Source organism: Poecilia formosa, unplaced genomic scaffold, assembly GCF_000485575.1.
Source record: "Poecilia formosa unplaced genomic scaffold, Poecilia_formosa-5.1.2 Scaffold386, whole genome shotgun sequence".
Lineage (NCBI taxonomy): Eukaryota > Metazoa > Chordata > Actinopteri > Cyprinodontiformes > Poeciliidae > Poecilia > Poecilia formosa.
The window spans coordinates 19,530-32,642 of NW_006800325.1; the positions used below are offsets into that span (position 1 = coordinate 19,530).

General features: G+C 37.9%; 1 protein-coding gene across 2 annotated transcripts in view; it reads right to left on the minus strand.

The window, feature by feature from the left end:
• LOC103154411 (cathepsin L1-like) overlaps positions 1 to 2,887 on the minus strand; it is a 6,424-nt gene extending 3,537 nt beyond the window's left edge. Inside the window, exons 1-4 of one of the 2 annotated variants that reach the window (XM_007575679.2) lie at positions 2,783 to 2,887; positions 1,410 to 1,544; positions 1,209 to 1,331; positions 403 to 555 (exon numbers count right to left, since the gene is read on the minus strand). In XM_007575679.2, the coding sequence (XP_007575741.1) occupies positions 403 to 555; positions 1,209 to 1,331; positions 1,410 to 1,532 (399 nt within the window). In that variant the 5' untranslated portion in view covers positions 1,533 to 1,544; positions 2,783 to 2,887. Of the gene's footprint in view, positions 1 to 402; positions 556 to 1,208; positions 1,332 to 1,409; positions 1,547 to 2,433; positions 2,458 to 2,782 lie in introns of those variants that run through there. The other variant, XM_016662700.1, reaches the window with a different exon arrangement.
• Positions 2,888 to 13,113: the final 10,226 nt, after the last annotated feature.

The following is a 13,113-nucleotide window of genomic DNA, read 5'->3' on the forward strand; positions in this document are numbered from 1 at the left end:
AGAGTAAAGAGTCTTTTTACTCCGTCCTCTGTAAAGAGTAAAGAGTCTCTTTACTCCGTCCTCTGTAAAGAGTAAAGAGTCTCTTTACTCCGTCCTCTGTAAAGAGTAAAGAGTCTCTTTACTCCGTCCTCGGTAAAGAGTAAAGAGTCTTGTTACTCCGTCCTCTGTAAAGAGTAAAGAGTCTTTTTACTGGCCAAGACGCTGCAGCGTTTAAAGGAAAAGGCCAACTGCGACCGTTTTATCATTTCTACAAACTATAAGCTGCCTACATTACCCTGCAAACATTGAGAGTTTCAAACAACTTTAGATGACTAAATGGCATCTTAATAAAATATTCCATTTTTAAACATCCAAACCCGTTTGCAGGAGAAAATGAGCTGAATTTTAAACGTTAGTAGTTACCTGGTCCTTTATGGGGGTGACGTAGCCCTGCTCCCTCCAGTCCAGCGAACGTGGAGCCACCAGGAAGCTGGGCTCCAGGAACAGCGACCCCTTCACCTTCCTGTTCGCGTTGTGTTTGTAGCCGTTCATGATCTGCCTGAACTCCTCATGAGTCTGTGAGGAAAAGTCAGAGTGAAACATGCAGCGTGAACCTGAAGCCTGAGAAGGCAGAGGCTTCGTTTTATTGACAAATCAATTATTCTACAGTGAAGCAATAAAAAAAAACCAAAAAAAAAAAAACAAGCTTGATCATTTCTATTTGAACAACAATCACTAAATATTTTTGAAAAATTCTGCACTTTTGCCTGTTTTCTTTGTCCAAGATGAAGAATTCATATTTCTTGAGATGCAAATTGTCGTTTTGATTATTTTAGACATTCAGAATGTTTTCCAGTTCGGCCAGCCGATAAATTGTCCCAGTATAAGTTTTATTTCCACAATAAGGTGGAAACGCCACAACACCCAAAACCATAAATAAAATGCATTGTGATGTCCTAAACAAAACTGCCCTTCAAAAAAAAAAAAAAAAGATGGAGCTCATTTTATCATGATTAACTGCTTTTTGTGACAGACTTTGTTCCAGTGTTAAAATGATCAATTATTTCAGTTGAAAATGGTCTCAAACAATTTAATTGCAACAGTTTATATGCAATTTTGTTATGAGGTTGTTTTGATTAATTTTTTAAGTCTGTGCTTAAGCAAAAATAAACACTTTTTAGGCTGAGCATGAGTTCAGCACGTTATAAAACCCAACATCTGTGCCTCACCATGTCTCCGAAGTGGTTCATGCCCAGGAGGTAGGAGTGTTTCCCCATGGAGTGCTCCAGGTTGTGCATCTCGATCTTCTTCAGGTTTTTCTCCCACACCATCCGCCTCCAGCCCTCCTCTCTCTTTGGAAAACAAAAATCCAAGTTTTTATTTTTCATTCTGGAGATAAAAACACAACAAACGCCTTAAAAACACCCTACCTCATGGTATTTTTTACTGTGCCAGCTCTTCCACAGGTTCCAGTGCTCGTCCAGCTGTGGGTCCAGACTGGGGGCCGACAGGACCGCGCTGAGGCTCAACGTCAACACAACCAAAGGCAGCATGGCACCGGCTTCCTGCAGTGAACAACACAGCTGGATCAGGTTTCAGAGCTGCAGAGGGGAGGTGGAGACGCTGGGCAGGCCACGCCTCACTACGAGGAAAACAACAGCTACACATGCAGGCAGTTAACACTGGTTTGTCACGAACAGCTCAGAAATTCACAGGAAACTTCCCTCTGCAAATTCCTGGCATTAGTCACACTGAAGCTGGTATGCGATTAGACTAAAAGGGCTATTTTCACGTTTGTTAAAAGTTTATAATCAGAGCAGCTTTCAGCCCACATATCTCGACTATTAGATGAACTTCTCTGAAACTACAAAACACCTTTAACATGATTTTGTAGAACTGTAATAAATGAAGAGGTAATTTAGTCATTTCAATCAGGTGTGTTGGACTGGAGTTTGTCACCCTGTATGAGGCAATCACCAGATCAGGTTGGCCATCTATGCCAGCTTTAGTTAAGATCTAAACCAAAACACGGAGAGAAAGTTTGTATACGAGGATTTAACTTGCGATAAAGCGAGGGGGAAAAAGTGGAATAGTCCTTTAACGACACCGAATCGGAAGCGAACTTCAGTGCTATTCCCAACTACAGGAAAAAACGCCAAGCTAGTAAGGCCAAAAATGCTAATTATGATCTCAAAATGACTTTTCACTAACTCGACGTGTGTGAAATGATGGTAAGAAAAACACCGGTAGTGACTCCTTATTTGGCGGGTTTCCAGGTTTTAACGGAGCAGGATTCTGGCTTTCATGCCAACAACAAGCCGATCCTGGTTGTTGTTTTTTTGCACAGTCACGGGATCTGCTGCCCGGGCAGAGAGCCAGGAAACACCAAGCAGCTCCAAACTAGGAAAACGAAACAGAAAACCAAAACTGGAACCGGCGCATAGCGGCTCAATTCAACCCGATCCCATTGATAATGTTCTGATGAATAAAACAAGCAAAGACGAGAATCAAACAATGGCGGATGTGGAAGGAAAGCAGCTGGGACGGCGACAAAACCAGCCGAATAACAAAATACGTTAGGCTGTAACAATACAACGACATTTAAATATTTTTTTTCTAATCTAGAGAACAAATACCGATAAACTTTTTTAAATAGACAATTTACACATGCAAACTGGTGCTCTGTTTACAAGAAACATAAAACCATCACATAAATTCCCTATAACTACAAAACCCAGATTTTAACCGAAATGTTAAATTAGAAATCTTCAACATTCAAGACACATTAAAAATTGGTTCTTACTGTAAAATCTTCTCTGTAGAAGAGCCAGAAAATATCGCTCTGTTAGCCGAGGGACACTTTATAAAGGCCAAACCGGGAGCCGATCACGTCCCACCGAGCTTTCCGATTGGCCCAAAACTTGTTTGTCCTCAAGGCTGATTGGTTAGTTTCTTGTCGTTCCAATCTAAGCCCCGCCTTCTTGTCCGATGCCCTCATGGAAGCACGTGATTCCCTCCAGGTGGACCGCAGCTGCAAGGAAGCCAAACTTGTTTCTTTTTTAAGGTGATTATTTAATCTAAAACTATATAAAGAGCCAATTTTATCCAGCAAATCGTTAGTTAGATTGATCCTCATTCAAAACATAACAATAATTTGCTTCTTTAAACTATTAGATCTAAAATATGCACGGTGAGAAAACTCAATAAGAAGTCATTTTAAAAAGACGCCAATAGGAAAAAAAAATGAGATAAAGATGAAACACGAAACCAGCGTCAGGAGCTTTTCTACTTTGTTTCATTTTTATCACTAATAAAATGTCTGGGCTTGGTTTTTAAGGTAAAGCAACAATAAAAGTGATGATAAAAAGTATTTACAACTTATTCCAACTCTTTTTCTGCTGTTAAAGCCTCACAAACACAAACACTGCTCTTAAATAACATACCTATTTCAAAATAGGCTTTGCCATTGATATAGAAAACTGAGGTAGACATTTATGCCCAGCTGTTTTTAATGGGTAAATAAAATCAAGTGCAACACAGTGCCTTTAAAAGTTGACTGAAAAGTAAAATAAAGTCCATCTGTGTGTAATTTCTTATAATATAAAAACAATACAGCTGTGCCTCCCTGTGAGGCCTGTGGTAACCTGCAGAGATTCACAGCTGAGGTAGAAAATCACATTTTTGGTCAGATGAGACCAAAAAACGCCACATGTAGAGGAAAGTCTAACCCTGCACATCATTCTGAACTCTGAAATATGGCGCTGGTCTCATTATACTGTGGGGATGCGAGTTAAATAAACTGTATGAATACTTATGATACCATATTAAGAGTCTCCAGATTAGTACTTTGCATTGAGATCTCAGAAACAGATTATCTCCATTTATTCTAAAGTTTTGGGAAGGTTGCCATCAGAAAAAGTTGAAAATTAAGTTTCTGTGAAAAGTTAAGCCGCAAAATGTTGCAAAAGATGCTCAAAAAGCAACTTTTTGAGTCGACTTAGAACAATATGCCTGTTCAAGCCTTGTTTACAGCATCAGGCTTCAGAGTTTAAGATACATTATCGTAGTTTACTATTCCACTGGAGACAATGAAGAGTAAATCTCATGAGCAAGCAGTCACACAATGCATCACAACATTGATAAATCACTCAAATTGTCACAATTGTTTATGTTTTCCCTCGTGTGTTTGGCTTAAACAAATAGAAAACAAAGTTTTACATTGTGTAAAACATTCCTCAGCCACAGATCTGCTGAGAACTGCTGGCAAATCAGAGTTAATCAATGCTGATGCTCATGTGACTGATACGGTTGAGAAACAGGCGCTTGGGACTGAACATGTTTTTCATGTTTGGTTCATTTCTCCTGACACATGTTGAGCAAGAACCCTGACTCACGTTCTGCACATCTGCACTTCTGAAGTCTGATTAAAACAAACCATCAGTTTGATCAGGATTAAGGTGAATTAGGGACATCACAGATGGGAAAGAGAGAACATTTCTGTCAAAAACTTTGACATTTTGAGATTAGTCTTATAAATTTTCCAGAAAAAACATGCAACATTTCTGAGTTTGGAAAGTTGAAAATATTCAGAAATTCTGAGCTTGTGGTGCTGTGGTGGTGGAGGGGCAAAGCATGACCCACATATTGAGGTCTCGGGCCTCAAGGCGGTGGTCACAGGTTTGATTCCCAGCCTGGCGACATTTGCTGCATGTCTTCCTCCTGTTTCCTGTTGAACTACCTTCAAATAAAGGCCACTAGAGCCAATGAAACCTATGAGGAAAAAAATTCTGAGATTAATTTAAGAAATTTTCTAGAAAAAAAATAGGAAATTTCTGAGTTTGAAAAGGTGGAAATTTGCAAGAAACTATTCATAATTTTGAGGTTAATCTCAGAAATTTCCTACAAAAAACTTGGACCTTTCTAAGTTTCAAAAGTCAAAAATTTCCAGAAAAAACTCAGAACTTTGAAATTAATCTAAAGGATTTTCAGGAAAAAACGTGGACATTTCAATTAATAATAACTTAAAAGCAAACATTTTTTAAATGACGTAAACTTTTAAAATTGTTGCAGAAGTTTGGTTCTCCAGTTAAATGACTCAAACGGCTTGATGACCTCGATGTATCATGCCTGGGTTGCTAGGCAACCAGGAGCAAACAGTCGGTATATCGCTGCGACCCGAACTGTAAATAAAACGGCAACAGGTCAAAACTCAGCTGAAGTCAGCCTGAACAGGGAGGAAAAGGACTTTATTTAATCTGAGTTCATGAAGAAGCTGCAGCCATGACAGAGGCATTAAAGTTATTAAAGTTATTAACAAACTAATCTACTCATGTGAAAACACATAAAAATTAACAGAGTTTTTAAAAGCGCTGATTTTTTTTTATCCCATTTGAGGTGAAAGTCCCACATGATCCAAACAAGATCACTTCTGTTTTATTCTAATTACATCTGAGGAAGTTAAATGACATCCAGGTTTTACTCTCACTGTCACAAATAACTTTCTAATCAACAGGGCTTTTTAGCTGAAAAATCTCAACATTTCTGAGATTTTCCTACCAAATTTTTAACTTTTCAGATTCAGAATTTTTTTTTCAGAAAATTTCTGAATCTATAGAATCTGTGGTTGGAAAAAGATTCTTGATGAAGTCCAAAGATTTCTTCATGAAGTGCCAAAAGAAAGTCAAAAATGTCAAGAGATAGCTGAAAAACTCAGAAGTTTTTAGATTCATTTCAGACATTTTAACAGAAAGTATATCTTAGGATAGAACCCTGTGGAACTCCAGAAGAAGTCGGTACTGAGGAACAGACACATTGAACCGACCGTATCCAGGGTTTAATACCAATAAACTGAACATTTAACATTATGTGGAGTGCAGCCGATCTAAAGCAAGAAGAATGATGGAGAATCTGAAAAAAGGTCGTCATTAAGAACAGGAAGGAGCTTCTGAAATGAAATAATCAGCAGGTGTAGATGTCTGGGTGAGTTGTGCAGATTTCCTCTTTCATTTTCAGCCTTTACACTCAGTCTGCTGAGGTTTCATCTCCCAGCACAGATCTGAAACCACTGACCTTCTTATTTCTATATTTCCAAAATATTTGGTCTAAAAACAACAAAAACATTTAAGCACCAACAACACAGAAACTGATTAGTAAAAGCTTGTTAACGTCTAGCGGGTTTATTAGGGCCGTGTTAGTTTTGTCACATGCGTGCAGGATGTGTGATTGTTCCTGGTCCTCCTGTGACAGGATGCGCCGCTGAAGTACACGCTTTTCCTGGCATTTCTCTGCTGACTGCAGCAGATGACTGGACGGCGTTGCTCAAGAACTGATGACTCAGCATTTTCTCCGCTTCCCAGCCGCATCTTCACCCGAGTCTGGAAACCAGAGAACTTTATTTTCACATTTACAGTTCAGTTTAAAGGTTTAAATCTTCATCATATTCTTTTTCCAACCTGCTAAAGGGACAGTATTATAGGAGATTAACTTTCCTTTGAGCTTTGCATCATGTTAGGATGTTATTTCCTCATCAAAAACAGACATGGAGTGTCGCTTTGATTCTTCCGTGCATGTTTGAGAAATCCTTTAATCTCCATGGCAACCATTCAGCTGTGCAAATCACCTAGCTGGACCTAGCCCCGCCTTCGAGGATGTAGCTCCTCCTCAGCTCCTTCAGACAAGCCAACAGAAATTAGCAAACACCTGGTGGAACTGCTGGTGTTGTGATGACTTCCTGAAGGCAGAGATTCAGAAAGAGCAGGAGCTTCTTAAAGAGACAGAGACCCAATTTCATGGTGTTAAATTACCAATTCAAATTTCTTTTTGGTCATATTTTATATATACATTGTTGCTATAAAAGCTGAAGCTCCCATAGTTACTTGATTGTTCTATAAAAAGTCTATGTGGCTTTTTATAGAAAGCCACATAGACTTGGCTTTCTAAGTCCATTTTGCACCCAGGATGCAAAATGGGTGCATTTTGCACCCATTTTGCATCCTGGGTGCATAAAGGAGCGTTATCACAGATCCTTCCTCCCAACAGTTTTAAAAAGTGTTTATATCTCTGATCATATTGGTACATTTCTGTTGTTTGCACAGTTTTATTGTCACTTAAACAGTCTAGTTCCTTTGGTTCAGTTTGCTATTTTTAATAACTGCACAGTATTTTATGTTTCTTAATGCTGTTTTTCATATTTATTTTAATGTTTTATTCTTGTGTAAATCTGCTTGCTTTGATAACTTGTCACTTTGCACCAGAATTTCCTCATTTTGGGACAATAAACAACTTTTCTATTCTATTAAAATAAAATAAAAAGCAGTGAGGAGAATAATAGAAGAAAAAACAATAAACATATGAAACTTTAACCAGGGACATTCAGCTTTATGATACAAACATTTAGTTTAAGTCATAAATGATTGGAAAACTTGTGACTTTATGTGAGTCAGACGTTTATTTCTACCAGAATCAGGCAGAAAACGACATAATGGTGATTTTTGTGCCGTGTTTCCATCCTGTCTGCACTTTTACAGCTGGTTTCATCTGAAAGCTGTGAACTCAACCACAGGGGAGCAGCTCATCAAGCTAAACATGCATTTTTAGTTTAATCATTTATTACTGTAAATGTTTTCTGAAAACCAGAATGACTTTAGATTTAATATTTGGCAACAGACATGTAAACAAAAATATATTTTTATAGAAGTTACATACTGGAAACAAAACACTTCAGGATCTGGATGCTGAAATGCAACGAAGGTTCATTCCTCCCGTTAAGCTGAAGTTCTCTGTGGACATCAGCTGAGACAGAAATGTTTCTTCATGGGAAGGATTGTTTAGCAGGTCAGCAGAGAACCAGGAAGAGAAAGCTGTGTGTTTGTTGTTCCTCTAAAGGTGTTTTTACTCACAATGAACTTCCCTTCAGGCATTCGGCTGAGAATGAAACCCGGCCCGTTTGACTGTAGAATAAGATCGTTCCCCATCGGCTCGTGGTTCAGTGTTAGAACAAACAGTCATATGATTTTATATGGACCTAAAAAACAAAAGCATCAGCTTCTCACTGCTTCACTGCCTCAAATATTGAGATAATTCTAAAGTTTTCTAGAAAGAAAAGTGGACATTTTTGGGTTTCTACAGTCAAAGCTTCTAAAAATCAGCAATTTTTAGATTAATCTGAGAAATATTCAAGAAAAAGTAAGACATTTCTTTGCTGGAAAAGCTGAAACTTTACTAGAATTTTTTTTAAAGATAAATCACAAACATTTGAGAAAAAACGTGGAAATTTCTGAGTTTGAAAAGTTGAAAATGTTTGACTTTTGGAAATGGTCTGAGTTTAATAAGTCAAAAGTTTTCAACTTTTGAAACTAAGAAATTTCCACGTTTTTTCAAAAATTGCTGCAATTAATTTAAAAAATTCTTTATTTTTTTTCTAGCAAAATGTAAACTTCTGGAGCTCAGAAATTGTATCTTTTTTGTCAAAATGTACTCATTTTTCCCTTTTATCTACAACAGTCATAAAATGCTGCCATATGGAACCGAGCCCAAATAAAAGCAGAAACCTTCATCAGATCAGATAAATCCTGCTGCTGCTCTGCCACCAACAGCTGCAGTGCAGCATGACGCAGCGGCGGGGCGAGTCCAGACAGAACCGGGCTGGTTGCTCTCATGTGACTACGTGGGCCGGGTCGTCTGACGATGAAGCAGCACAAAGAGGCCAGAGGAGCAAAAATAATGACTATAATAATAACCTGGGGAGGAGCAGCTGTGTGGAGATCCAGAGCCGCCAAAACCAGGAGCAAATATTTCACTGGACCAACAACCTGCTGCTGGGAGTTAAAAAACAAAAGAAACCAAACAAAAAAGGACATTTTTTTGTTTGGTTTAATTAGTTAATGGTTCCTCTTCCTGCAGCATCACTGGGAAATTTCTGAGATTCAAAACTCAAAAATTAGCCTGAAAAAAATCAAATTCTTTTAAGAAATTTTTCAGAAAAAAATGGACATTCATGACTTTCAAAAGTTAAAAAAATTGTAGAAAAAACATGAGATTTTTTCTTAGATTAGTCTAAGAAATATTTGAGAAAAAACTTGGAAATTTTCCAAATTTCAAAAGGCAAAGGAATTTGTTTCCCCCCAAGATGAATCTCAATTAGCCAATTTTTGACTTTTTATACTCAAATGTTACGGTGATGCTGCAGCAACAAGAACCTTTAAACATTTCTTGGACATATTTAACAAATTTTCCTATTTAAACATTTTACTAAACATTGATAAAAAGCACTAGTTCCACTGGCAGATTATTTCAGCTATAACATGGAAAATGTCTCGTTATAAGTGAAATAATCTGTAGAACTTTTTTAAAATTGATAAATGATTTAATTAAAGCAAGCACCTATATTTTTCTGAAAAGTCAATTGTAGATTAGTTTGGTCATATTTCACCTGTTCCAAGATATTTGCGCTAGAAATTAGACCAAAACTACTTGGTAACATTTTGTGTTTTGGAAGTGGAGATCAATCTAAAAACGGAGATGGATGTGATCATCCCGGAAAGGGAGGCCATCTTGGGTTTGACCAAGTCTCCATAGCAACCACTGAGGTGAGCGTGGCTAGAAAAAAAATGGCCAAAAAGTTGGAAAAGCATCATTATCCAGATTGCACAGTGGTGATCTGTGATGCTGTGGGCCCGTTTCCCTCTGAAGGCTCTGTCACCGTCGCTAAGACAATAAGAATCATTCGAGACGACCCAAAAGGTAATAAAGAATTTATTATAAAATGTATTACACTGTAAAGTGTCAGAAGTAATAAGAACATGGCATTCTCAGACATGCTAAAAGAACAAAACATAAATAGCGACAAAAAGACTTGTGCAATGTGGCGATTAGACCAAAATGTCCCCGTCAAACAGAAACCGTCGATCGTTCCGGTCGAGTCTCGGTTCTCACAACAGAAACAAACATTTTGCTTTCCTTCACCTCCCAGCCTGTGATCTGTACAAGGCGACGACACAGCAGCGCGTTTCAGGCACACAGCGTTGGCAACAACACAGAACCGGTCTGGGACGCTTCGTCGAGCCGCGTTTTCTGAAAAGTCTCTTTTTTTATTTACGTGAATCCTTTCTCTACATTCATGCTGCCTCTCTGCGTTTGGGTGAGAAATCAGAGCCGTTTGCTGAGTGGATTGGCAAGTTGGAGATGAGAGAAAAGCGGCTTTAAGAGGCTTATTTTGACTCTGAACACTGGAGGAAGTGAAACACAGGAAATACTGCAGCTCTTCTTATCAGAATGTCTCCAGAAACTCAAACCTCTTGGGAATAAAAAACTCAACCTGAAAAATGTCATAACTCCTGTTTTCTACAAATAACTACTAACAAAAAACATTTCACCGACTTTACCCCATTTCTTCAGCCTCTCCACACTGCAAAACCTAAATAATTCAGAGTATTTCTGGTTGAGTTTCTACTGCAAACTCCTTAGTAGACCTGAAATGTGACAGAACTAACCTAAAGTAACTTTTCTGAGCTTGTTTTAAGTAATTCCATAGATTAATGTGAGAAATTCTCTAGACATTTCGAGGCTTCAAAAGTAAAAATAATTGCTAGAAAAAACTGGGTTTTAATTAATATCAGAAATATTTGAATATATCTTAGATATTAGTGAAATAATCTGCCAGTGGAGCTAGAACTTCTTTAAAAATCTAAATTAAGGAATTATTAACTCTAAACAAGCTCCTATTTTCACTGAAAAGTTTTAGTTTTGTCTCATTTCAAGTGTACGAAGATACTGGTACAAGAAACTAGACAGAAAAACTTGGTAATATTTTGTGTTTTTGCAGTGCAGCTTCGCGCTGTAAAAAGACAAAGTGAAAGAAGATGTGAGGCGACGCGTGGCCAGCCAAAAACCCGCAGTGAAACCGACAGGAGCTCAAATTTAGCTTGGTAGAAGGTGGCGTCGACGCCACTGTGCAAAACGGAAAACAGCCGACACCGTGGACGGCGAGCCGGAGCGTCTGGACGGTCAACAGCTACTTTACAGCAAAAACATAACAAAATCCACCTTATTAGGCTGTTTTCTCTTTATTTTGTGGCACTTTCTATTTAAAGTCAGTAGGATGTCGACCATGAATCTCAGCCATGATGATTTTTAATGTTTAGAAACTCAAAAGTTTGTCCTTTTATTGGTGAAAATGGCTAAAATTCCTTTTGTTGAAATGGAAAAACATTTAACAGGTCCCAGAATTTCCTTACAAACTGTCTTTACAGTTTATGATCAACAATTGTAGTTTGAATCTGGTCTCTGTTCCTGCTGTAAACATTAAAGGTCCAATGTGTGGATTCTACCGCCATCTAGAGGCTGAAGTCGAAGCTGCAACCAAAACTAAAACAACAGCAAAACATGGAAAAAACACCAGAATCTTTGGTTTCTTCTTTCCCGGGATGATTTAGTGAAGAATCATGAAAATAATCTGTTGTTGGTTCAGATTTAAAATGTTTACAACGGAAGATAATTACATATTTTTTTTTACATATTTTTTTTTTTTTTTACAAACTTCTTTACAAAAGACAGCGAACCTCTGATTACTGTATTGAATCCAAAGAGGTAACAATGAAAATCTGAATAAAAACACAACCAGACTGTAACAGGACGACCAAATATTAAGCATTAAAGCAGCTTCAAAACAATCCGATCAAACAGTAACAGAAGAGAACGTCTCCAAAGCACAAAACTAAGAACAGTGATTAGAAACCGTGCAAAAAACATAATGTAGAGTGATTAGACCATTATCTGAACTGTAACATTGATGTTGGCTCAGGGTAATACAACAAAAATGAAAACCATTTTATTAAGGGGAAAATTTAATCCAAACCAAAAGAAGGAAATTATGGGACCTGTAAAACAGAATCACCCAAAATTATTAAAAATATGGGATGTCCCGATCACAGAGACTTTCCATTGGTTAGCTGACAGCGACCTAATTTCATCCAGCTTGCTTGAAAACCGCATCACAGTTTGCATTTAGAATTAAATTTATAGCCGGGAGGGAGGGAGGGAGAGAAGGGGGGAGAGAGAGACTGCATTGGCTGGTGCAACCAGAGAGCAGAAAGCAGCTGGAACAGTCCTCATTACATTTTATGACGTTCAACCAGAAATCAAATAAAATTGGATAAAAATCAAACTATCAATGAGTCGCATCACAGCGGAAAGTCAACATTTTAGCTTTAGCTTAGCGCTTTTGCTAACTGAGCCATTTTCAGCAGCAGAAATACAAGTTAAAGCTGCACATTTCTGTTAACCTCTGCCAAAACTCTGAGTGGGACCAAATATATCTGCTCCAGTCAATAAAAATGGACAGAAAAGATTTTGGGGAGGTGGTTAGTTAATTTAATACTAAGAGAAAGAAATACTACGATGGCTGACAGGTGCAAACTTCCAGCAAACACATCAATGAAACACCTTTATTTACTTCTTTTTTGTGTAAAATCCCATAAATATCTACATCCCATCTTTACTGAGTCTGGTGTCATAGGATTTGTTAGTCAACGCCCCCTAGTGGTCTGGAGGGCTTTCATTTTGTGAAACGAGTTCACAGTGTTTCCTGCTTGTGGTTGTTGCCATATTTTTATTTTGTTTGTTTAACTGATTGTATTTGCTTCCATTTTCTGTGAATACAGCGTTTTTCTGTTGCATTTTTTGTTTATTTTTCTGTATGTCAGAGTTTGCATCATTCATGTGTTTGAATCTCTCAGCCATAAAATACTGACGTAAAATGTCTGATTTTACTGCATCTGCATGACAGATTTTTCTGAACCATCTGGCTGGAACTCAGTTTATTTATCCAATCTGATCAGTATTGGAGACAAAAGCCTGGATCGGGACATCCTGCTAAAACCATCCTGAATCTGACTTAAAAACAGGGTTTTGTTTGATTTTTTTCCAAATAAGATTCTTCATAATTTGTGTTTTCTGCCTTAAATCTAAACGGGTGTGGTTTAAACTTTTGATTTTGCTGTTTTAGTGTCTACAAGGCACGGTTCTTCAGATGTTTGGAGAGAACAGCTGCCGCAACAACAAGACGGTTTGTGCTTTTAGGGAGGTAGAAGGCCCCGAAGGCACTCTGAAAAACACTTAATTTATTAATTATACACA